Raw genomic sequence first — 27,397 nt, forward strand, 5'->3', positions numbered from 1 at the left:
TCTTCAAAAAATTTTTGTAATGGTGGTTATGTGTCATTGCACATTTGTCAAACCCATATAATTTACAACACCGAGAGTAAACACTAACATAAACTATGGACTTTGAGTGACAATGATGTCAGTGTAGGGGCATCAGTTGTAAGGAATGGGAGATGTGGGGGAGGCTGTGCATGTGTGGGGGCAGGGAATATATGGGATGTCTTTCTGTTCAATTTTTCTATAAACCTAAAATTGCTTTTAAAAAGTCTATTTTAAAGGAAAAAATTGGCAATCCTGTTTTTTAATTCACAAGTTACCCATTTTTCTCTAATGCTCTTTTTCTAAACATTGTATATATGTATTTTTTGTCTCATAGATGCAATATCATCTTGAATGTCTCTAGGTATACAAGTAGAACTTTCTAAAAGCTCTCTACTGTTCCTGAAATATCTATCTCATGTGATGTTTTGCTGTTTATCTTAGTCCTGTAGGTGACCAGAGGAGCAATAAAAAGCTGATTGAGAGCTCTGAGTAAGTAGGCCGGGCCTGTCAACCAATGCACTGTGTAGGTTGAGCTGACAGGGAGCCAGCTGCTACATTGGGGAACCCCTGAATCCCAACAAGTGAAGGTCTTTGTCCCAGGGCACCAGTGTTCACAGTATCTGTTCTAGTTCTCTCTAATTTGTTCAGTTTCTTTCTGATCTTTTGCCTGGGAAGAGTTGGGGTCAACACTTGTATGCCGGGCGTTCTGTGTTCAGGGTAGAGAGATTTTGAAGGAAGGTGTAGACTGATCCCTGTAAGGACTTTAAATCAATCCGTTTGTTTTCAATCTGTGTGTCTCATTCTCACCATGAGAGAACCAGGTATTTCCCAGTCTGGAGTTTCCTGGTGCCCTGCAGGGCATGTCGGCCCCTCCACGCTCATCTGTGCCACTCTGGCCTGCTCCCTCTGCCACATTTAACTTACCTTTGCCCTGGAACTCTCTCATCCGTCAGCTGCCCCTTCCTGTGCTGTATACTGTTGTGGATTCCTATCTTCCTAGTCCCTATAAAATTCTAATGGAGTCTCAAAAGGAAGAGAATCACATGTGATCTGTTATCTTTTAATAGAGAATATCTTGTTTCTTCAGCCCGTTTCCCCCTTGCATCTCTTTTTCCCCCTTGAATCTATCTTTAGCTCCTGAATTTACTTAAAATAATGATGATTGGTTTTGGCCTGAGCAGTTAGTGTTATACCCTTTTTATACCCAGAGGGAATGTCTTGACCAAGGGCTCAGAGCTAATAAGTGGCAGAGCAAATAATGCTCTAAAATTTTCTGTTACTATTGTACTGCACTTTTTCTCCATATCCATTTGTTCTGTCTATTCAAAGGTCTTTGAATTGTTCCTGTATCTGTTCTGGGGAAAGATTTCTTTCACCTCCTAGTTTATTCTCATTTGCTGAAGTTTATCTTTGAGCTTTTTCAACCACACTTTAGCCAATTCAAATTTTATGTAGTTTAAGTAGCTGAATAATAGTTTTGATGTTTCTGACAAATCTGCACTAGTAAGGTGAATGGTTGCTTTTTTTTAATTTTAATTTTTTTGTTTTTTATTTCAAAATATCAATTAAGGGGGCACAAGTGTTTTTGTTACGAGGGTATCTCGTATAATGCTTAAGTCAGGGGTTTTGGTGTGCCCATCATCAGAATAGTGTTCATTGTACCCAATAGCTAAGTTTTTATCCCACACACACCTCCCGCCCTTCTTCCCTCCCCCCTTGGTTTCTTATGTCCTTTGTGTTAATTTGTGCCTGTGTGTACCCATCTATTAGCTCTCTCTAATTAGTGAGACCAAATGATGTTTGGTTTTCCATTCCTGAGATAACTTCACTTAGGATAATGGCCTCTAGTTCCCTCCATGTTGCTGTAAAAGACACTATTTCATTTCTTTTTGTGGCTAAGTAGTACTCAATGGTATATATATACACACCACATTTTCATTATTCACTCATGAATTGATGGGCACTTAGGTTGATTCCACATCTTTGCAATTGTGAATTGTGCTGCAATAAACATTCCAGTGCAGGTGTCTTTTTGATAAAATCATTTTATTTCCTTTGGGTAGGTACTCAGGAGTGGGATTCCTGGATCAAATGATGGGTCTACATTTATTTCTTTGAGGAGTCTCCCCACTGTTTTCCATAGATATTATACTAATTTTCAGTCCCACCAACAGTGTATAAGCATTCCTTTCTCTTTGCCTCCACACCGACATCAATTGTTTTTTAACTTTTTAGTAATGGCCATTCTGATAAGGGTAAGACGGTATCTCATTATAGTTTTAATTTGTATTTCCCTGATGATTAGTGATGGTGCTGGGAAAATTGGATAGCCATGCAGAAGAATGAAATAGGATCCCTATTTCTCACCCTATACAAAAATTAATTCAAGATGGATTAAAGACTTAAATGTAAGGCATGAAACCATACAAATTCTGGAAGAAAATGTAGGAAAAACTCTTCTAGACATCAGCTTAGGCAAAGAATTTATGACTAAGACCCGGAAGGCAAATATAGCAACAACAAAAATAAATAAATGGGACTTAATGAAATTAAAAGGCTTCTGCACAGCTAAGCAAATAATGAACAGAGTGAATAGACAACCTACAGAATGGGAGAAAATATTTGCAAATGATACATCTGACAAGGGACCGATAATCCAGAATCTAGAAAGAACTCAAACAAATCAAGAAAAAAAACCAAACAAACCCATCAAAAAGTGTGCAAATAACACAAAGAGAAGTTTTTTGAAAGAAGATAGACAAATGGTCAACAAACATATGAAAAAATGGTTGCTTTTTGAAGAGAATCTTAGTGACAAAGAATAGTGAAAGAATATTTGCCACAGTCATTTTTGGTTTTGCTTTTGTTGTTTTTCTGTTTTGTTCTATTTTGGTTTTGGGGCTAAACCAAAAAGCAGAATTAGAGTTAGGATCTAAATTCACTAAATATTTAGGAGATTTCTACATAAATCCTAGTGATGACTAATATAGGGAAGTTTTAAAAACAGGTATCTTGAAAAGAAATTTGAAACTGTTTTTACTAACCTGGTCATTTCACAAGGTGTATGGTGGTACGGTGGTTATTTTTTCTTTTTAAAGTGGTGTTAGTTGTAAATATTCTGAGACTAATTATAATTACTTTCATTCAGATACTGAATATGAGTAAATATATAATCATCTTGCTTGTACGTGGTAAGAAACACTATACTATGTATTTTTCTTTCTTTTTTTTAATACTATGTGTTTTTCTAACAAGACTTAATGGCAATGACGATATTTCCATTTCCTTGAGCTTGTTCACAGAAATATAAGGGGTAATTATGGTTACTTAAGAAAACATTTTCTAGATAAAGATTCTATCTTATCTTTTTAAAAAATAGGAACAGATGTCTCAAGTATTAGATGCCATGTTTGAAAAGTTGGTCAAAGATGGGGAACATGTAATTGATCAAGGTGATGATGGTGACAACTTTTATGTAATTGACAGGTAAGTTTGGCCCAACATTACACTGAAATTTAAAGAAACTTTTGTATAAAATCTCAATGGTTATTATGGCAACTGACAAGTTAATATATGATAGTTGCTATTGTCTCTTTACTCTTATTACTACGTAATAGGCACTGTAAACCTGTTGTGAATACATACAGTGAAACCATAGTAGATCATGAAAAGAAGCATAGTTTATAGAGCAACTGATGACTTTTGGTTAGTATAATTTATAAATCTCAGTCATTTAATGTGAGTGTCCTCATTTGCTAAACTGTATTTCAGAGATAGTATGTAATAGTATCAGCATGCAATAGATGCCTATTACAGTGAGAAGAGGAGTATAATGCAGCATCTAAGATGTTAAATCACAGTATAATCTGGTTTTTTTTTAAAGGTTCTTTTTTATTAACTGTAAAAGCAAAACATGCTCATGGTTTGAAAATTTCAAATAGTCCAGGCACAGTGGCTCACACCTGTAATCCCAGCACTTTGGGAGGCTGAGGCTGGAGGATCGCTTAAGGCCAGGTGTTCAAGACCAGCCTGGGTAACAAGAGAGAGCCTGTCTCAAAAAAAAAATTTATAAATTAGCCTGGTGTGGTAGCATGCACCTATAGTTTCAGCTACTTCCAGAGGTTGAGGTGGGAGGATTGCTTGAGCCCAGCCTGGGTGACAGAGTGAGCCCCTGTCTCTAAATCAAAAAGAAAAAGAAAAAAATAAAAATTTCAAATATTTTAGACAGGCATAATGTGAAAAGTAAGTCATCTTGCTGCTTCAGCATCATTCGGTCAGTATAGTGAGTAGCTTGTATGTCCTTCCAGAAGTTGTTTGTGCATTATTATATTTGTTTTTAAAAATATTTCTAGAGAAATTATTTTATTTAAATGAGAAGGTATGCATTTATATTGAAAATCTATTTTCAGAAAATTTAAGTTGTGCTTTACCTCATAAAAGAATACTGTGTCTTATGTGGTAAATAGACGAGTCCTAAAATGTAATAGGGGCACAGTCTGAACCGAGTCTTTATTTCTTCGCTTTTATAACATGATGATCGAGTGCTCATAAGACAACTGGTATCCCTAACCCCTCCCATTTTGCGTAGAACGCAGGTCACCTCCCAGCCTGATTTATTGGATTACATTTGCTATCTGGGTAGAGCTGTGTTCAACTCAGAGGCCTTGCTGAAAATTACCTCTTCTGTTTCCTTAAGCCTCATTCTTGATCTTGGCGCTATGGGTGGTACCTTTCATGTGTCAGTCATGCATGCTCTTAAGTCACGGGTTTTTACCGATACCTCCATTCCCTCATCCCTAGTGCTCAGTGACCTATTACTGAGGTAGTAGCCGGGATTTTAAAATAGAAAAAAACCAGTTATCCCATATATAAATCAAAGTCATGATTTTGGTATCATGAATAGTTTTCATCAATGAAATACATCAGAAGTTCAACTGTTTGTGTTTAATTGTAGGGGACTATGAGAAGCCCCAATATAATACAGTATTAATAATCCTTTAGTGGGTATTTTTGACTATAAAACTGTCTTCCATTTGTATATAGTACATTCCATTTTCAGTTAGATCCTCATCACCCACTTGACAGGTGAAAATACTGAGGCCCATAGATGCGATGGGACACGGTTAAGATTACCCAAATGATCAACATAGAGCCAGCCCCACAGCCAGGTCTCCTGGCCCTGTTCATGCCCTTTCCGTGGCTCTGCACTGCCTGAGGCCTCACATCATCAGGGAAGAAACCTGTATGAAAAGCGGCACACGACACTTTAACAGACTTTAGACTGCTGTGATTTCAGCTGGACTGGTAGCTCCTATTACTTATCATCACATTTTCTTGTGTTATATTTTACCCTATTCAAAGTAGTAAGTGTAGAAAACATTTTCAGTGGAGAAGTGTAAACAGTATAAATAGAAGAGTTTAATTTATACAGCATCCCTAATCTGAAAATCCAAAGTGCTCCAAAACCCAAAACTTTTTGAGTGCCAGCGTGACACCACAAGTGGAAAATTCCACACTTGACCTTGTGATGGATCGCAGTCAAAACACAGGCACACAATGCAGTTTATTCAGCATCCTCAAGGGGGTTACTGTACGGCATACAGTAATCTTCTAATCAAAACACAGCCTCGTAGCTGGAGACCGAAAGCCTGCCATTGTTTGTTGTTGCTGTTTAAAGCTGATACAGGTATGCTGATGATACTACTATGCCTAGTTACCCTGAACACGTAAATTTTTTTTTTTTTTTTTTTTGAGACAGAGTCTTGCTCAGTTGCCCTGGGTAGGGTGCGGTGGTGTCATCATAGCTCACAGCAACTTCAAACTCTTGGGCTCAAGCGATCCTGCTGCCTCAGCCTCCCGAGTAGCTGGGACTACAGGCATGTGCCACGATGCCCAGCTAATTTTTCTATTTTTAGTAGAGACGGGGTCTCGCTCTTGCTCAAGCTGGGCAGTCCTCCCGCCTCGGCCTCCCAGAGTGCTAGGATTACAGGCATGAGCCACCGTGGCCAGCCATACATTACAGTATTTTTTCAGCTGTATTAATGGTATGTCATATTTTTTTACTGTTAAGTACTTATGTGTGAATAAGCATAAGAAAATGATTGCTTATTGGTAGCATATATAATAAATTCAGAGTCGGGAATGATGGGATACCAAACAACCAGACTGTCCGCGTGGATGGCTGAGATAATGACACCTTTGCTTTCTGATGGTTCAATGTGCACAAACTTTGTTTCTTGCACAAAATTATTAAAAATGTTACATAAAATTATCTTCAGACTATGTGTATAAAGTATATGTGAAACAAATGAATTTTATGTTATAAAATGAACATAAAATGAATTTTATGTTAATATTTGGGTTCCATCAAGATATTTCATTATATATATGCAAATATTCCTCAACCCCCCAAAATCCACAATTTGAATGATTTCCAGTCCCAAGCATTTTGGATATAAGCAATACGCAACCTGTACTTGAAAAATAATTATCCATGGAACAAATTCTAGAAAGATATCCTTGAAACAGTCATTTTATTTATGAATTATATTAAAAACTATATTATATTAGTAACTATAGTCAGTGGTTTGATATATATTTTTCAGATGATTTTCTATGCATATACTAGTTGGTTGTATTCTTAATTATATTTTTATCATTTATTGTGTTCTCTTAAGTTTTTATTGTTTAATCCCATTTTCCTATCAGGCACATGGTCTGGAACAGATCGGCACATATGGATGCCCTTTTATTACTTGTCATCAGAGGGAATAGATAGGCTAGAAATCAGGTTTTATTGCACAGGGCTCTTTTCTGAAATAATGTTTCATTTTAATGAGATTTTACTTGAATTACTTTTACCTCTAATTTACATATGCCCAACAGAGGAACATTTGATATTTATGTCAAATGTGATGGTGTTGGAAGATGTGTTGGTAACTACGATAATCGCGGGAGTTTCGGCGAACTGGCCTTAATGTACAATACACCCAGAGCAGCTACAATCACTGCTACCTCTCCTGGTGCTCTGTGGGGTTTGGTGAGTGAAATATTTATTTGACCTGAATGTTGTCATTTGTAACAATTGTTATGACAGTAGCCAGGTAGATACAGTACTTCAATTCTAATAGGGATCATCGGTCACTGGGGAATTTATTATGCTGAACTGTGGGGCAGGAAGGTTGTGCTAAGTCAAATCTCTGTGTCCTTTCCCTCCCTCCTCCAGTCAAGTCATGGGCTGGGGACCTGCTGGCCCTGGGAAGGACGCTCAGATTTAAAATGTTCCTGTCTTACCCGCTTTTAAAAGTAACCACCCACACAAACAAAGCCTTCAGGGCTTTTTCTCAGATAGCTTTCTGAGCTAAGTATTATAATCTGATAAATTGGTGGTTCCCACAGTGTGGTCCACTGAACAGCGCCATCCATATCACCTGGGAACTTGTTAGAAATGCCAGCTCCGGGCCCTACCTGCTGATTCTGACCTACTAAATCACAAATTCTGGAGATGGGGCCCAGCAATCTGTGTTTGACCAAGCCTTCCAGGTGATTCTGGTGCATGCTAGAGTTTGAGAAGCCAATATAAACTGATTCCCTTGGTGGTATAAATTGATTGGTAACAACTTTGCATTTAAAAGCAGCTGTGTAGAGAAAAAATGCTTGGTGCCAGTGCTTCTCATGGAGCTGCACATCAGAATTACCTGGAGTATTAACAAAATCCTCTTGGCTAGGCCCCCCTGCAGACAAATTCAATCAGAATCTCCAGCTGTGCGACCTGTGAGTTATTACTTCTAAATACGTTTCTCAATGGTGGTGTTTCTGCAAGACTTAGCGGATTTGAAGATATATTTGGGCAAGGGGACAGGGGTCGGGGGGAGAGTCTTTTCACATATAATAGGATGCAGTCATTCAGTACTACTAAAGGTGATTCTGAGAGATGCAGATTTTGATTCAGTGGGTCTGGGGGTGAGGCTTGTGATTCTGCATTTCTCCTAAGCTCCCAGGAGATGCCAGTGCTGCTTGGTGTGAGACCACTCTTTAAGCGGCACGCATTTAGGGGAATGTTTACAATAGATGTATTTTCTTTTTAAATTGTTGAAAACCACCCTCCCTACAGTACTGATGTGCGTTTATTAGGTTATTTCTCTCAAATCCTTTTGTGGAAGGAAAAGAGGTTGAAATAAATGTGAAGTTGGTTAACAGTCTTATTTCCAAGGACTCCTGTATATAGCATTACATAAGTCACATGGTATTTAGTCACAATTCAGCATGAAGTGGATTCAGCTGATAAAAATATCTCTTGATCAGCGAAACAAGACATTCTACATTTTTTTATTAGGACCAGGCATAACTGTATACTTATTAAAAATGTGATGAGTCACTTTTTTAAGAATTAGAAGAAAAATTGGCATTGTTTCAGGTGGAAGGAAACTCATCTGAAGTGTTTTAAGGACTATCAAAGATTTGAATACCCAAAGCTAGCAAAGAAAAAAACTCTAAACCAGTGCAGACCTTGGTCCACAGGAAGTGTTTGGCTGTCATCAAAGTGGTGGGATGAATCTAGAGTCTACCATAACCTATTTTATTAAGGAAGGTATAATTTTAAAATGTACTCACCCCTATGGTGTTGCCAGCCAGGGTCAGATTGTCACACAGCAAAGAAGCTTCCTTCTTGCACATCCTCAGAATAAGATTAAATATTTTGTGGGTTGTCCTCTTTGATTATGTATAGTTTTCAGCCCTGGTAGAAACCATAATTAAGTATTAATATAATTAGGCCCAGAATTTCCCAGTATGTGTAACATTTAAGCTCCCAAGAAGGATTAATCATTTTTAGAGATTTTATTACAGTAGTCTATCCATGTTATTAACATTATAAAAGTGGGCAGTGCAGTTTGTGAAAATCACTTTATGTGTAAGTACAATAGCTTTTTTAAAAAATTAGAATAATTAACATAATTACTTAATATTTCAAACCTGGTTTTTAAGTCTACCTAACACCTTCTCAGGAAAGACGAGTAGAAAAGTAGTTTTTATTTTGAGGTCAACAGACTGGGACTCGGCCATGTAAGTGCGGTAAAGATAAGCAAATCCTAAGGGAAAAGTCCTTTATAGAATAGACTAACTCTGTAAATGATACTTGGTCACTGTTAGCCTTAGGGGATTAACTGGATCTACATGGCCATTCAGATAACTCAGAGAGATGATTATTGAAATGACTTTAGGATGAAAGCATTTAAAATTCTGGACTTTATATGTCACAGTGGATGTGAAGAGTTGGGTCACTAATAGAAAATTGTTTCTGAGAGATGTAATTCATTATGATTAATTTCCAAATTGCTAAACTATTTTGGGTCTTCTCTGTTTTGCAGTAAACTCTGTCCATAAACCATCTTATCAGGTATACAATCAGGTTATGGGAAGCTTTTAGGAAACATAGATTGTAGAGCCCAATATACAAAGACTTTCAGTCATTAATGTCTGGGATCTCAGAACTCCTTTTAAATAATTCAGATGCAAAGCCAGAAATGATTGAAATTGGAATTGATGTCAATATTTGTGTGAATTATCTTGTAAAATTTTCTCTTTTTAATAAATTAGTAAGAGTACAACAAGTCCAGATTACAGCCAATATCAAAATTATAACAAAGTAAATTGGGGAACGGGATGTTTAATTTTCTAGTGCCTTAGTCCTTTTGGGCTGCTGTAACAAACTACAATAGAACGGGTGGCTTAAACAACAAACATTTATTTCTCACAGTTCTGGAGGCTGAGAAGTCCAGACAAGGCAATGACAAAAGATTCCGTGTCTGGTGAGGGCCTGCTTCCTCTTTCCCAGATGGCATCTTCTATCTGTGTTCTCACCTGGTGGAAGTGGGGAGGGAGCTCCCTGGGATCCCTTTTTATAAGGGCACTGATACCATTCATGAGGCTCTACCCTCATGACCTAATCATCTCCCAAAGGCCTCACCACCTAATACCATCGTGTTGAGGGGTTAGGACTTCAACATATGAAATGTGGGGGGACACAGACATTCAGTCCATCGCACCTAGAGGCTTACATCTACACTGGCATTTTTCCCCATTGTATGTTTTCATTTAAATTTAGCCTTAATATGTTGGTGTAGTAATTTATTAAATAACGTATCCCAATTTTTATTTTATTAAAATGGTGTAATTATTTAACAATGAATGTCAAACTAACATAAATATGGGAACTTTTATTTAAGAATTAAAATAATGTTTTATAAGAAATTTTTCAAAATAAAATTTTTAGGAAAATTGTTTTTTGAGCTGTTATCCTTAAAAATTTTCCCAGTTCCTTAGTTGAGTTCCATAATTTTGAGGTTATATAATATAAACATAAATAGGAACATATTAGACTAGGAACATGACAAACACTGGAATTAGACCTTATTTGAGAAGAAAGTAGTTTCTGTGTGCCTTTACATATGTAAAAAGAAAATTCTGACATTTCATGGGTATGCAAAAGAACCTAAAGCATCTAATTTTTCAAGATCTCTCACATTATAATTGCTTTACGATTTAAAACATTTCTTTAATAGTTTTCCATGTTTTTCACTTCAACCAAGATTAAGAAACACATTAGTAACATCACAACATTTGTGATGCATTTGTTTGTGTATGACTGTTATTTAAGAAAACAATACTTTACTATGAGGAATGTACTCCGAGATTTTGTTCTACTTTATTTTTTATAAAAATGGTTACGTCTTGCCTAATTGATTTTCACCCCTCTAGGGCTGCTATCCACAGTAAAGGAACACGGTGCTAGGATGCATTTTTTTAAATGGTACGACAGTGCCTCCTTGTGGGTATAGCCCAACATGTTAGTCAGACTTCCCTTACAAATATTAATAAGAGTAAAGCTGATTTTCCTTTAAAAAAAAAGAAAATATTTTATATATGGTTCTACATTATATTTTGTGCTTGAAGACATAAGAATATGAAATGAGTTGCATTAAAAGTATAATGGTGTTAATCTTTTATTTCAAAATCTTCGATTATTATTTGTTTCTTATAGGGAATAAAATAAAACTATTTGTTCAGACCTTTTTCCCCCTTTCCTCCTAAAATCTACCTTTTAACTCTCTTTTTATTTGATATTCTGCCTTTAGGACAGGGTAACCTTCAGGAGAATAATTGTAAAAAATAATGCCAAAAAGAGAAAAATGTATGAAAGCTTTATTGAGTCACTGCCATTCCTTAAATCTTTGGAGGTAAGTATGCTTTTATTTTCTTCTGCTTCAAAGCTTCTGTTTTGCTGGGATATATAGTTCTATAGAAAAGTTTCTTTGAATAAAAAACTATATTTTCATTTGAAAAGATCAAATGGTAGTGTTAGATTTTATAACTCAGTACTTTAGTACCTTTAACTGCATTTGTTTTTTAAAAAAGTAACATACTCCAACTCAGCATCTATAGAAAATTTATATGTGGTCTTTATCTGATAGCAGACTTAAAATAATAATATAAATGTAGACAAGAGCCACTAGTTGTACCTTTACAGGAAATGACCTCACTGACCTGTCCCCCTCTGTCATCTTCGCTGTTTATTTGTCTTTTCCTCTTCAAAGTGACATTCTCCGCCTCCATCTTTGGCCTCTTCTCTTTTCATGCTACACATACTTACTTGGTGAACATGTCAAGTCCCATGGCTTTAAATATAGATGCTCCTCCACTTACAATGGGGTCATGTCCCAACAAACCCATTGTGAGTTGAAAATATCCTAAGTTGAATACATTTAATACACCTACTGAACATCGTAGCTTAGCCTAGCCTACCTGAAACATGCTCAGAACACTTATGTTAGCCTATAGCTGGGCAAAATCATCTGGCAACACAGTACACTGTAGAGTATCTGTTGTTCACTCTCGTGATTGCGTGGCCGACTGGGCACCATGGCTCGCTGCCACTGTCAGGCATTGCTGAAGAGTATGGTACTGCTTGTCACTAGCTGGAAAAGATCAAAATTTGAAGTATGGTTTCTACTGAATATGTATTGCTTTTGCAACATTGTAAGGTCAAAAAATCATAAGTCAAACCATTATGTAAGTTGGGGACTGTACTGTCTAAATGTTGATGCCTCCTAAAAGTGACATCGCTGGGCAAGGCACTTCCCTTGAATCCCAGACTCATTTATCCAGCTGCAAATTTAAGATCCCTTCTTGGATTGTCTAATAGACATTTCAAACCTAACACATCCCAAATCTCCTCCCTTTCTCTCTTCCCCATCTTAGTAGATGACAACATCATCTTTCCAGCATCTTGGGCCAGAAACCTTGGAGTTAGCACTGACTCATCTGTTTTCCCCACCCACCTCCAATCTGTTAGTAATCCTACCTGCCCTATCTTTGGGATATATTTAGCATCTGGTCATTTCCCACTAATTTCACCACCATCACCTTCTGTCTGAGCCTTCTTTACCTCTTGCCTAGTTTATTGCAGCCAGCAGAAAAATACTTTTAAAACCCAGGTCGTGGCACTCCTCTGTGAAGGAGCCTCCTCACACTGAGGCCTGCACAGTCTGTCCCATGCCTACCCTGTTACCCCTGGCCCCGCTTCCTCTTGCTCCATGTGTATCATCCCACTGTAGGCACGCTAGCCTCTTGCTGTTCCTCAAACACACCTGGGCCACACCTGCTGCAGGCCTTTGTACTGGCCATCTGTCTGGAGTGTCCTCCTACATGGTCCTGTGGCTCCTTCCCTCGTCTCCTTCAGTTCTTAGCCCAGATGGCTGCTCAATGAGACTAGCTGTTATGTTTTTATCTTTGAAGGTAGAGACTTGTGAGAGAGAGAAGGTTGTTGTTACCCTAAAAATTCAACTTTACTTCCCATACTTCATTGTTAAATTCAATATTTTTTAGATATTTTAGTCTCATATTTGGACTATTTTGAGATTAATTAAAGAGGGGCATATATATGTACCCCCAATGTCTTAGAAAACGGCAGCTGTCAAAATAGTAGTGCTTCTCTCCTTTCCAATGCCTCTGTTGGGATTGTCAGTCTATGCCTAGTAAAAATTTTGGCCACATTACAGAACGCTGTTAGGCAGCTGATCTTTTCCAGCAGCATATCTCTTTAATTGCAAATAGGTCAGGGGTTGGAAATCCAATGCCTTTAGAGCTAGCCAATTGACACAAAGAAGAAAACCAAGCCAGGAAGGGATTTTGCACTGGAGAACATGTACTCCATCTAAAGAAACAGCTGTTATTCCACCATACTTTTATTGTTGTCACGTGGAAATATGGCTGAGTGTTGCTGAGTCTTCTGATTTTTCAAGAGAAGCTGGAAATTCAAATTTTTATAAAAAGTTTATTTTAAAATGCTAAAAGTTAATTAGTATAACAAACACACGTACAATCTACACACTGCTTGTTTTATTTGGCCTCTAGGAAACCAGTTTTTAACCTCTAAATAGATAAGATTATGCAATTAATCGGCTTCTATTTAATATTCTTTTTTTTTCTTTGTAGGTTTCTGAACGCCTGAAAGTAGTAGATGTGATAGGCACCAAAGTATACAACGATGGAGAACAAATCATTGCTCAGGTATAACATTTTTAAATGTAATACAGTTTAGGGTTATATTCCAAAAGGTTTTTATGCATTGTAAATCTTGATAAACTTTTCATATGTTTCTATAAATTGTATACAGTGATGGATTAAATGAATATTACTTCTAGCAAATGACCTGTTAAAATGGTTTAATTTATAGCCATTAAACTATTTAAATATTTTTGTTTATATAATTACCTCTTAATGAATATGTATTAAGCCATCCAATAGTTTTCTACATAATTTTATATTTGAATGTGACATGAAATTCACATCTATATAAAGAGTAATATGTCATTTATAAAAGGAAAAACCAAGTGAGTGTTCTATGAGATTCATGAGGACCTGGAAGATAACATTGGAAGATACTATAGTTTAGAATGATCAGTTCATGATGAAACCTCCTAAAGCTGCTCCCTGATAAAATTCACCAAGAAGGGAACACACTGCACCATAAACTGTATTGGTGTCTAAGCACTAAATGTGAGCCAACATGTTACTTAACTCCTAATGCTTTTCTGAGATCCCAGTTGGAACCAATAATATTATATACCTCAGAATGAGGTCTGCCAAACAGTGGAATTTGTGAAGACAGTTGGAGTTCACAGGTAAAGCATGCAGATGATAGTACCCTGTTTCCTGGTTACATTTTTGAAGCATTGAGCAAATGATTTAAATGGATATTTAATAGATTATGTAATTTGTGTATCACAGTATTATAACTTTATTGGACTCTTTATCTGAAATATTGTCTCTTCCTTTATATGTGAAACAAGATTCAAGGCCTATGAGATTGAGGAAAAGATAATTGTTTTAGAAGGCAAATAAACAAATAAATCTCTCAACCACCACCCCCCATAGGATAGAAAGATAATTAGAGCAGCCAGGGATTGAGAAAAAGTGAAGTCAAACAAAGCTAAGGTTCTGCTATATAAATTGGTAAACAATTAAGTATAGAGCATGTTTTAAATGATTTTTTAAGATTTTATTTTGAAATAATTATAGATTCACAGGAAATTGCAAAAATAGTACTGAGAAGTCCCATGTACTTTTCACCCAGTTTTTTTCAATGCATCTTGCATTGCTATTGTACAGTATCAAAACTAGGAAACTGACGTTGGCACAATCCACAGACTTTATTCAGATTTCACCGGTTTTACAAACACTTAGAGCACACTTTGAGATCAAACAAGCAAAACATTACACAGCAGCTAACAGATCTATTATGATTCAAAACACTTGAAAATCTAACGTGAGGCTCTCATGAAAACCTGAGAGGAAATATGCTATACCTAAAAATACTTTTACATATTAGTTGTTTTGTAAGTATTTATAAACATACATGTCTGCTCTATATGTTATACAAATCTAAAGTCAACATTTTTGCGATGTAATCTGATACTGATTATTTTGTAAAGTCAACCACAGAAGCAAATAGAAAAATAAATAAAATGAATATCGTTTTGAATTTCTACTAAAAAGTTTTAAAAGACCTAAGTTTCTCTAGAATCACTTTGAGAGGCTCAGAAGAGTCAGTGTCTGTGTTATTTATCTTCTGTGTTGTATTGTTTAATTCAGAAGGCATCCTTTGAAGTCAAGGCAGAGTTCATTTGAAAACGACAACTAGAAAAAATGGGCATGGGGTTAGAAATAGCAACGCTTTTCTTTAAGTAGTCTTTTCAGAGACTTGAGATATCACTAGACTGGCATTTCAGAGTTTGGTCCTTAACTGTAGTAAAAATTAAGGGCCACATCTGCTTTCTGCTGCATTTGGGTGCTTTCTGCTCTTGGCCAGTCCGTGGGTTATCTTGGCTCCCCACACCAATGGCTTGTTCTGTTAGGAGGACACAGGTGCGCAGTTTAGCGCTTCCTGAGGAGCACAGATCAGCAGACATACTCCTGCCGACTGAGGGGACGCCGCTGGGATGCATAGCAGTGTTGCCATTTCTCACCGTGTGGGCTGTTATCCTGAGGGAATTTCTCACCCCAGTGTTATGTGCCACGTTTTCTTGGCTTTTAGAAGAAATGCTGTGGTAGAGAGTGTATTTCAAATACTTTTACAAATGAAACCACTACTATGTAATTGTCAATCGTAACCTCTCAATTTATAAGTTGGGACAGCCTGTTCCCATGGGGTTTCACTTTTCAGGCAAATATCTGTACATTGGGTTGGACTGATTTCAGGCGTATGATGAGCAACAGGATTGTTATCAGATACATTTGCATTTTCACCCTCTATTTTTGTTGTTTCATTCTAATAGGGAGAATTGGCTGATTCTTTTTTCATTGTAGAATCTGGAGAAGTGAAGATTACTATGAAAAGAAAGGTAAGCATTCTTAAGTTCTAAAAAACCCCATACTATTATCAAGGAACATAATAGATTTTTGATGTTTACATTACACTAACATTAACTTTTACTTTTCATAAGCTGAAGAAAATTTAATATTTTCAATTACCTTGTCAGGGTATATCAGAAGTGGAAGAGAATGGTGCAGTAGAAATTGCTCGATGTTCGCGGGGACAGTACTTCGGAGAGCTTGCCCTGGTAACTAACAAACCTCGAGCAGCTTCTGCACATGCCATTGGGACCGTCAAATGTTTAGGTAGGGATCATAACGATGCACAAGCTTCCTCTGGTTGAAATTGTTATGTCTGCATTTTATGCGTTCATGTTGTACATATCGTTTTACTGAGTTCATAAGTTTTGTGGTCCCCATGTAACAAGCTTAGAACTCATTGCGTTATAAAACCAATTTGTGTGAGCCATTCTTTTCTTTGAAAATTTTTACAAATATATTTTGTTCTTTTGTATACGTATGACATCTTATTTTAGTCATTAAAACAAGAATTCCAAGTACCAAGTTTTATATCTAATCTGTTTAATGAACGTGTGCCATGTTCCTCAAAAGAGAAGGCTAAAATACTTTTTGTAAAATTCATTATTAAGATCTGCAGGGAAGGTTGGAATGTCTTTGAGAATCCTTACTCATCTCAGCAGCAGAACACACAGGTTCAGGTTTGTGAAGGCACAATTGTATGTTCTTTGCTGTTTAGCTGTTTATTACTTTCTTCTAGCAGAGTAGCTTGGCAGAAATGCCATCTTCAGCAAAGACATCTATATGTATCTGAGATTTTATATCTGAGAAATCCCTTGCTTTAACACTGAAAATTATAATTCAGGAGATAGCAATACGGATGATATTTTCTTTAAGAAAATTGATTCCACAGTAATTAGCCTCTCTGTGCTCTTTATCCACAATTCAATAGGGTAAACTTAATTTCAATGTTGTTAAGATTTGCAGGGATCTTCAGAATTAATTTCTTAGAGAAGGCACTTTTTAAAAGGTTTTAAACAAGTATAGTATTAACCAAGTGTTATACTTAAATGGAAGAGAAGACAATTAGAAACTGACAGGTAGTTTCCCTGAGTGGAGCTATTAGTAAGAGTGAAGGTGATGTGAGTGAAATTCTTTTAATCTTTTTCTATAAAAATTATATTCACATTAAAGAAAATCTGAGAAATACAGAAATGTAGGAAAAATAAGAGTCACCACCACCACTCAGTGATTCCCACTATTATAATTTCTTCTTGTCTTTATTTTTATTTACCTGGGTTTTCTGTGTTAAACAATTTTGTAATCAGCTTTCAAAATTTATTGTAGCTTAGGAATTTGCTTATTTTATTATATCAAATTTTAACACTCTATTAGGTAAATATACACATGATAAATTATTTAGTCATTTTGCACTGGTAAATATTTGAGGGTTTTGGTTCCAACTTTTTTGGGGGAGCATTTTTTTGTACATAGAAGGCTTTTCTCTATATAAAATTTTTCCTTTGTAGTGGTTTTCAGAAGCATTTTTTAAAAAATGACTTTTGGTATATATTGCCAGATCACATCTATTTGTACCTGTTGACATACCACTAGCAAGAATGCCCATTCACCCTATTCTTGTAAACATTGCCTTTTTTTACCTTTGCAAATTTGAAAGGCAAAAAGTTGTATTTTAATTTGTATTTTTATGGTAGAGAATATGATATTTTCAATCTGTGTATTTATTATAAATTCAGTTTTAAAATGAGTGAGACAGGCAAGCAAAGTGATAAAAGCAAGTACTTTATAGAAGTTGACAAAAGTATTATGTTGGCTGCCCTTTTGAATTGCACAGACAATAGTATAAAAGAGTAAAAATTATAAAAGGTAACATTCGGCCTTCACACATGGCATTGTAAACTCTGAGAAGGGAAGACAGGATAGAAAACTCCCTTGCCACCTTTGAGGAGTTTGTATTACTAAGATGGAGACATCAAAATTTATTTTTAAATATTCTAAGGCCTTTCTATAATAATCCCTCATTCTTTTCTCAGCTTAGACCAGGAACCTCCCACCAACTTATCATTGCCCATCATATTACGGAAAGTGTGGCCCAAGAAGTCCCTGGCTGCTTCCATTTTGAAGTAGAACATTTTTATCTTTATGCTTTTTCTTGTATTTTTGCAATATTTACCTAAAAATACTATTGCATTGTTGAAATATATGGAAGGGGTATCCTAAATGTCTTAGAAACTCTGCAGATTTGCAAAGAACATTATTTTTCTTTTATTCCTCTTTTTTCTTAGCCATGGATGTGCAAGCATTTGAAAGGCTTTTGGGACCTTGCATGGAAATTATGAAAAGGAATATCGCCACCTATGAAGAACAATTAGTTGCCCTGTTTGGATCAAACATGGATATTGTTGAACCCACTGCATGAAGCAAAAGTATGGAACAAGAAGACCTATAGTGACAAAATTACACAGTAGTGGTTAGTCCACTGAGAATGTGTTTGTGTAGATGCCAAGCATTTTCTGTGATTTCAGATTTTTTCCTTTTTTTACATTTACAATGTATCAATAAACAGTAGTGATTTAATAGTCAATAGGCTTTAACATCACTTTCTAAAGAGTAGTTCATAAAAATATCAACATACTGATAAAATGACTTTCTACTCCATAAAATTATTTGACTGAAAGGTTTATTCAGATGATTGTAATATATTGAAAGTATCCGTGTTTAAGAAGATAATTAAAGGATGTTATCATAGGCTATATGTGTTTGACTTACTCAGATTGATATATTAGTGACTATCCCCATGTAAGAGGGCATTTGGCAATGAATCATGCTACACAGCATGGCATCACATTCTTTTTATAACTCATTATACATAGTAAAATTTTAATCATTTTTGTTTTAAAGTTTTTCTGGCTTGATGAGTTATGTACTGGCCTTGGTCTATTGGTGAAATGGTATAAAACATCATATGCAATTTTAAAACTTTTTATATTTTTGCAATAAAATACATTTTGACATCTTTGGCATAATGTCAGTAACCTACATATTCCAGTGGTTTTAAAGACAGGCAATTTAGTCATAATAGGGAAAAAGAGTCTTTTAGATAAGAAATCATTAATGCATTTTTTTCTTCATCAAACATATACCTGCTTCCATTTTTCATTTTGCAGTTCTCTATATTCTTTATTTTTAAAAACTTCATCTTGATATTTAATGTCACAAAGTTTTTTAAAAAGCTGTTTAAACTTGTTAAATCTGACATTTTTTGTCTTCTTAGCCTAAGATCTTATAAATACTTTACAAAATCCCTCTTTATATCAAAACCTTTTGGGGATCCTTATCGGCACACCCACGGGGTATTTCTTTGTTCTTCGCTAGGCCTACAGAACACAGTCTTTCCCAGACGTCTGCTCCCATGGGTTTCCATTCTTGTAATGGTTGCCAACCCGCAATGTCATTGATCAGCAGGCAGTGAAGTTTATTTTCTGTTTTTGTCTCTTTTATTCTTAAAAACTTCCTCTAAGGTGGTAGAAATAAATTTTTTATAAGCAAAACCAAAAAAGATGAAAGGAATTTCTGCCCATACCACATTGACCATTAGGCCTCGCCATTACTTTAATGTAGACTCATAGCTAAAAGTACAGAATGAACACTGACTTACTAGATGTTCATTGATATGCTTAGTATGCTGCCACATAAAGTGAATTTAATTATATTCAACCAAAGCAATATACTCTTACCTGATTCTAGGCCCCGTGACCCAGTGTCTGGAGACATTCTAACCAGTTGTTTGCTTTTAAATGAGCAATTTCGTTTTGGGAAACATGTTTCAAAAGAATATATACATACATGGGTAAAATTATTTTGTGTCTGGTCTTATTAGAGAATGTTTATGGTCCCACTTGTATATGAAAATGTTAGAATGTTAATTGGATAATGTATATATAAGAAGTTTAAAAAAAGTATGTAAAGCATAACTTCAGCCACCTTTAAAATACTGTTTAACATTTTTGCAAAACCTTGCAGGAAAAGAGAACTCTACATGAAGATGACTTTTCTATTTCAGATTTTATTTTAAAAGCCATGTCTGTTAAATAAGAAAGAACACAAAAGCATCCCAAATTCCTGGTTCATCATTCTGTATTCTTACTCACTTTTTCAAGTTATCTATTTTGTTGCATAAGCTGATTGTTAACTGTTCATGGAACAGCAAACAAATGCCTGTTTAATAAAGAACTCTGACCAAGGCTATAAATGCCAGTTACATTATTTTCAGTATTGTTGGTTATATTTAAATTTTCCTTATAATAAAGCACACCTTTATAATAAAATATATGAATTACTGTTTTTAATACTTTTTCTCTTATTTCTTTAATATGATTTGCGTAATGCATAATGCACTGAACAGCGTGATAGAGATGTGGCATGGGGAAGCTAAGCCCCAAGACATAACATAAAAAGAAAGTACAGTTCTGTGTAACAGTCGGTTTGTTTTAAAAATTTTTAAGTATTGGTCATGTATGAGAGAAATAATTGTAGTAATGTTACAGGTCAATTTAGACATTTAGAATAACCAAATAAATCTGGCTAACTAGGGACTTTATGTGTAAACTTACCTAATTAAAACAGCTCAAGTTTGACTTGTGGATGTCATTATTTAATCACAAACCAAAAGTCCTTACTATATGGGAATCCTCTGTTGATGTTTCATTCAAGAATGGAGCCTCCTAAAGCATTGTATGTGGCAAAGGAAAGGGTTAGGAATTCTTCCCAGAGAAGAAAGGTGCTTCACCTTGTTTTATATAAAGAGGTATATATATGTCTTTCCTGCATATCAATATGAACTAGGGCCTAGAGCATATATTTTTATATGTACACTACTGTGACACAACTTGGGTCAATGCATTTAGGTAACTATTACAACCTCTGGCTAGCAGCCTATTTTAAAGTGAAATAGGGATAAAGCAAGGGACTTTGGATTTTATTGAGAAGTATAAGATTAAGAAAAGTGCCGTGTTCTTTTCCAAAGCATCTTTAAAAATACTGATATAATTTTTCCTAACTTTGTAAAGAAATGTTATAACCAGGATTAGATTACCTTTGGCATTCTTAAAGAAAATTAATAACATGTAAACATAGAGGGGTAAGTAATACATCTGGCTTAAGCCAAGGCTTTGTTAAATCGCTGAAGAGGGGATTCTAATATCTAAATAAAATGCTAATACCCAAGGGAAAAATAGAGTTATAAGGAATGCTGGCTTCTAAAATTAAAAGTAGTATGAGGTACAGCCTGATGTTGAATATCAGAAAGAGTTTTGACAGAAAGGAAGAAATTGGAATAAGAGTTGAGACAACCTTACCTGTTCCAGAATACTTTTAAAGGCGGCAAAACTGGTTAAGCAACTGAAACTATATATTAATATATTAATAATTAACTATCTATTAATATATAGTAAACTATGTATTAATAGTTCATCTTCACAGGTATAAAAACATACCTTCTAAGTACAATGAATTATGGAAACATAAGCAGTAAAGTACACCAGTTATTTGCAGAGGACTTGTGTGCCCCATAATAATTATGACAGCTTAAATCACTACAATTTGTATACTAAAGGATAATCAGTGACTTCATCAAAGTCATTTACTTTGCAAGTTGATGGCAGAACTCACCAAGAATTGAAATCTCTTGGATTCCTCGTTCAATTTTTGGTTTTTGGCCTCACATATTTTTCAAGTAATGTTAATGAGTCTAGTATACAGAGGAATTTGTATGAAGTTTCCCCTGCAGAGAGTAAGACTATTTTGAGAGGGAAACTTCTTTTTATTTGACCAACAGATACAAGTCTTTTGTTACGTTTTTGTGCCCCAAGTGTACAAATCTAAAATTGCCCAGTAAATCCTGAAGAAACATATATCATTTATATATGCCAAGATGTGGTGATATATGATATGGAAGTAATTGTCTACACATAAAAATGAAATACCTGTCAGGGAGGTGGTTTTCTTCACCTTGATTTAACTATAACCTGATTCTTAGTCCAGCAAAACAGTCATTAGTGTGCCAGATATGGTGGAATCAAGGGAAATATATTGTTTAATTTCACCTCTAAATAGGATTTATCTAGGTTTTTTTACTATCTCTGAGAAATCAGAATTTGATGTTTAAGATAACATAAGTAATTATATAAACTGCTGAAAAGACATTTTGACTTAAGATTTCTCGACATATTTTGGTATAGATTTTATGTGTGTATATGTGTGTATAGATATTGTGTTTGTACTAACCAAGAGAAGGTGTTAAAGAAACTGATTTTCTAATGTCAGTTTTATCATGGAAACATTTGAAGGACAGACAAAAATTCTGTAATTGTATCTGTTTTAGTCCAAGAGTATAATTTACATATGTAAAAGTTTCCAAGATCTTACTAGTTTTGTACTTTGACCTTTGTTCTGGCTAATAAGTTGGCTGGTTTTGTTGGTCACTCAGTTAATGATGATGTTCCTGTTAAATACAAATAAGTTAGTAAGGTGGTCATTTAGCTCCCCAAGGAAGCCAGAAGTCAGGCCTAATTGTCCACTTAAAAGTGTAGAGAATTATAATACTAGTAATTTAATCAGTTGTGACTAAACTATCTGAATTTTAACTCCTATTTAAAGACCTGGACAAAAATGAGATAAAGTATGCGAAACATGTTTTAAATCTTTGTATTCTCGTCAATTAGCACAATGGTCAACAGATAGAACTAAATGTTTTTGAATGAATGAATGGAAAAGGCTTTACAGTGTTATTAAAGGATAAATTGTTATTTATAATGTACAATATCTGGATCTGAAGTTGAATTTATTTTTCCCATTCTGGTGTCCACCAATAAAAAATATCGCCACTAAGGCTTTTGGTAATAACTTTCAAATAGTTTAACTTTTTAAAATAAGTTCCAGCTGAAAGCAGATCTCAGAGTTTGTGTATTGAAGAGTGGTAAAACAGTGTGTCAAACTTTTGAGAGCTCTTTTTTTTGAGAGAAAAGCTCTTTAGTTTCCTAGGAGTTAGACGTAAATATCTCAGATCTTAATTTTAAATGATTAGGAAAACTCCACTGATTTATTTTTCTTTTTGTGAAGAAATTAAATGCTGGAGTTTATTCAATTCTGGGACACAATGACCCTCCAATGTAAAAAATAAATAAAAGGAAAAAAATACACGAGCATACACAAAGTAGCAGAGACAGACATTCCGTTTGAGTCACTCTATTCACCACTGAAAAATGATAAATTCAAATCCTGTCCTTTTTCCTCAGGGAAAAAAATTAAGCACTTTTTTGCCCCCCTCGAATTATTTCAAGAAAAAATAAAGTGTTCCATTACTATTTGTGAAACACAGGAAGTAAATCTTTGATCACGTGGTAGGGAAGACTATAAATAATTTCACTTCAAGGATTCAAATGGGGAACCCTTAAAGGAATTTTTAAACTTGTTTCAACATAGGGGAGGTTGTTTGGGATTTCTTGATTTGTTATGTGGCTTTCAGGTACATTTAAAAATTCAAGAAATGTAGGAGGTTTTAAAGAAATAACTAGCTATGATTTCAGTTTTTTTCCAAAAGTTTGCTTTTATGGATTTCTTACTAATGTAGGTTTTCATCTTAATTTTAAGCATACATTTAGTAATCTTAAGATATAAAACCTAAAGCATAGCTTTACATGATTAAACACTAAGGGTTCAAAGGAAAAAAAGGCTTAATGACGCCCACCCGACTCTGATGGACAGCCATGTTTAAAGCGAAGGTAACTATAAAGCGGAGAAGCCTTCATTCTCCTTTGGTGAGTCAGAAGTATTAGCATTAATAACTTAAGGAGGAACCCCTAGTGGAAACGAAGTGTAAAGACAGTTTTCTTTCTTTCATCTATGCGAAGCTGTCTGGAGCGGGAAAATGGTTAACAAAATTCATTCACTAGTGAAATTTACAGATGATAATTCACGAAGTAAATCAGTTTAGGTCATACATTATACCCCTCTGTACTACGTTAACCAACAAGCAAAGTAGTCAATATGGAAAACCGCTCTGACTTTCCTCAATTTTAAAGTAATCGTCCTTCTCCTCTCCCCCACCAAGCTTTGTAAATTCTCTAGACCTTGAGCTCCTCATAGTCCATCCGCAAGCCCCACAGTGCCAGGCACTCAGCTGGCGTTCAACAAAGCTTGGGTGAACTGAATGGAGTTGACAAAGAAATCTCAATTTGCTGTCCTGGGGTGGTGAGGCAAGGCACAGGATAAAGGAATTCTTGGTCTTCTGCGGGTGGAGCCTGTAACCATGAACCCCACATGTTTTTTAAATAATCTCCTCCCTTCACTAACTACTTGAACTCTTTGAGTTGTTTCGCAGAAATGGTGGATTTTCTGCAAGACAAAGGAGTTGAGATTCCGAAGGCCCTAGAGTAAGATTTCTGACGCCAAGAATCACCATCCCCCACGACTGCCCCAGAGCACTTAGCCCCTTGTTAGTTACACCACGACCTGCCGCAAGGAACGTGGCCCCTCTTGTAAAAGCCCATGATCTCTCCCGACAAGACATCCTGTCGAAAATTCCTTTCTTCCCTGCCAATTCACCTTATCTCAATAATTGGATCTGTGCCACGAGTAACTGGACCTAGATCGAAACCCCCTTGCGGTTTCAGCAACAAGCCTAGCATCACTTTCGTCCCCATCGTGCCTGGGACCCTGATTTGTGGGTGACAAAGTCCCTCGCAAGCCTGCACTGCTTCCGCTTGTGCGGTCATCTCCTTCCCCTCGAACTAAAACAATACCTTGGCCTCCTGCCAAACTTTGAGCAGCGAGAGACTCTGCCTGTTTATGGCCCGGAATGGGTGCTTCGAGAGTCTTCGGCCGCTCTAAGTGTTAGCAGAGGACCAGAGGAAGAGAAGAGGCCCAAGCTTTAAAACACTCGCTTCCTCCGCCCCCTCCCTTTTGTCCCAGGCACCAAAACAAACGAGCTGATACACGTGTCCCTATGACTCTTGTTTACTATCAAGGCTGCACTGTGAACGTACTGCTGGGATATGTAGTCCAACTGGTTTCTCGGCCTGCAATTTCCGAGAGCTAAGGAGCAAGGCTGGGACTACGAACCCACAATCCATTTCGGGGGCAAAGTTTGGCTCGGGTCCCCGGAGTCTCGGCGCTAGTCCAATCCAAAGCACTTGCTCTAATGATTGACGCATCGTCTTCGCCAGTAAACACAACACAAAAGTCAATACATGCCCGCCCCCAGAGACGGACCATGGCATCACCCAATGGGAATGGGGAAGGGCCGAATGGCAGATCCACAAACCAATAAGAGGGCGAAAGAGCTGGGAGGAGGCTCAACCCCCGGGGGGTTGAGGGGAGGGGGAAGACGAAGCTTGAAAGACTTGGTAATGGCGACGGGTTTGGTAAGTAGGAAAGTTTCGGTTGAGGAGTAAGAGCGGCGGCGGGAGCGGTAACGCGCGCGGGGGAGGCCGGCGGCAGTCGGAGACGGGGTACGCGAGCTGTTGGTGGTGTTGTCGCGGTCAGGGCGGTCGGTGCCTGGGCTGCCGGCACTCCGCGACAGGTTTGTTGTCTTTCAGTTCGGGAAGGGGTGGGGGTGGGGAAGGGAGGGGCAGGAGCCCGGGGGATCGGGCCCCCCGGCGAGCTCTGGTCCGCGTTCCTCTTCCTCGAAGGGCTGCTCTCCGAGTGGGGGCAGTTAACCGCCCGACTACTGCTCTCGGCGAACCCACGGGTCCGGCGCCTCGCGCGAGCTCACCTGGGCTTCGCTGCGGCGGCGGCACTAGGGGGTCTCGGGGGCGGGGGCTGGGAGGAGACAGGACTAGGAGAAGGCGCCGGGCCAGGTTGCGCGGTGGGTGGCCGGGCCGGGTGTGGAGATGGGGCGGGCCGGGCGGGGGAAGGGGCCGACGCGGCGCCGGGGCTGCCTAGGAAAGTTTGACTTCAACTCTCTGCTTGTGGGCGGAGGGTCGGAGGTTGGCGGTGTATGGGGGGCCGGCTGGGGGTGGGGGACCCCGGTGAGGCACCGCCTCCTTCTGGGCTGAAAGGGGCTCCGGCAGAGCCGGGAAGCTCGAGGAGCCGCTGGGCCCCGGGGCTCATTGTTACGCAGTTCGAATGAATGGGCTCCGAGGCGCCTGCGCGGTGGGGCTGAGCCGAGGGGAAAAACAAGCCCGGAGTCCAGGCTGCGGTCACATGATGGGGGGAAGGGAGGGGAACGCAATGAATGGCGAAAGAGGGTGGGGGATGGACTTGGCGTGAGGCGGGAGGCGCTGCTCTGGGTGACCCAAAGAGGAGGCTTGGCAGGCAATTCCAGTCTCCGCCTTTTTAACCTATGCTGCTGCTGCTGCAGGCAGATTAAAACAAAACAAAAAAGAGTCCCGGCGAAGTCGACAGCCAGGTTTTTGTAGCTTTAAACGCTGTGTGCTGTCTAGGGGATTTCACTCTCCGCTCTGCACTTTATACTCTCTTAGAGTTCGTTCTTAGGGAAGTTTTCAGCTAGAATCGTTTTTAGAAGGAGCATTGACAGCAAGGCAATATTCAAGGTTTTTTTTTTTTTTGGCTCGGGGTCCCGCCGATGCCAGGATGAGAGAAGGGTTAAAAAAAAAACAAAAACAAGGGAGTTGTACATTCTGGGAAGCGGTGGAATCCTACCTACAACTCCGATGAAGTGCTTTAGATTTATTTCCCAATACATAGCAGTAGGACGATTCCTAACAGTGGTTTTAGAATTAAATTTACCTTTTGAGAATTAGAATAATGTTAACATTTGTAAATACTCCTTTATTGTTTTACTTTGACAATGATCTAAATTTGTAATGTATTTGTACATTTGGTTTTGGTCTTGGCCTTTTTTGGGTTTGTTTTGGCTATTGGCTTTTGCTTTATCTTGCAAAAGAGTGTTAGGGGATCATCTGTTCGATTTCCTTGATTAAACTCGGTTTTTGCTAGGTAGGCAATATTTGACAAAGGTTTAAGGAAATTTGAATTACATTCAGAAGAATTAAATCCATACCTTAAGGTTTTCGAGCTATTTTATATTTTTGAGGAAGCCATTTAACCATTTTGAAGCAAAATATGGTTTGTTCTAAGTGGAATTTTGATTTCACTTTCTAGTTTTCATTTTATTTGGTTTCACAAACCCAATTACCTTTTCTTTCTGCCTGGAAAAACCTTTCCTCTTTGTTCACTTCTCAAACTCCTAGTTAAAAGGATGCTTTCTCCCAGGATTTCCGACAGACGTGCCTTCCCAATCCTAGATGCTTCACAGTGTGCACCTCTCAGACTTCAAAAATGATACTGTCACTTTAAGAGTTGTTTCCTCTACAGCGTCTTAACTTCTTCGGATTCTTTCGTCACTAATTCAAGTGCCCAGTGAAGATGGCACTAGGCTTGGACTTAATGAATGAACAAACTGTTGTGCCCTGAAGGTTCTTCAGGGTGAATTGCACGCTGA

General features: G+C 37.3%; 1 protein-coding gene across 1 annotated transcript in view; it reads left to right on the forward strand.

Moving 5' to 3' along the window:
* Positions 1 to 20,570, forward strand: part of PRKAR2B (protein kinase, cAMP-dependent, regulatory, type II, beta) — an 89,749-nt gene extending 69,179 nt beyond the window's left edge. The window contains exons 5-11 of the mRNA XM_012650304.1: positions 3,401 to 3,507; positions 6,907 to 7,060; positions 11,157 to 11,258; positions 13,516 to 13,590; positions 15,858 to 15,923; positions 16,062 to 16,200; positions 18,219 to 20,570. Coding sequence (XP_012505758.1) covers positions 3,401 to 3,507; positions 6,907 to 7,060; positions 11,157 to 11,258; positions 13,516 to 13,590; positions 15,858 to 15,923; positions 16,062 to 16,200; positions 18,219 to 18,352 — 777 coding nt within the window. The 3' untranslated portion in view covers positions 18,353 to 20,570. The remainder of the gene's footprint in view (positions 1 to 3,400; positions 3,508 to 6,906; positions 7,061 to 11,156; positions 11,259 to 13,515; positions 13,591 to 15,857; positions 15,924 to 16,061; positions 16,201 to 18,218) is intronic.
* The last annotated feature ends 6,827 nt before the right edge of the window (positions 20,571 to 27,397 follow it).

Source organism: Propithecus coquereli, unplaced genomic scaffold, assembly GCF_000956105.1.
Source record: "Propithecus coquereli isolate 6110/MARCELLA unplaced genomic scaffold, Pcoq_1.0 Scaffold32, whole genome shotgun sequence".
NCBI classification, from domain to species: domain Eukaryota; kingdom Metazoa; phylum Chordata; class Mammalia; order Primates; family Indriidae; genus Propithecus; species Propithecus coquereli.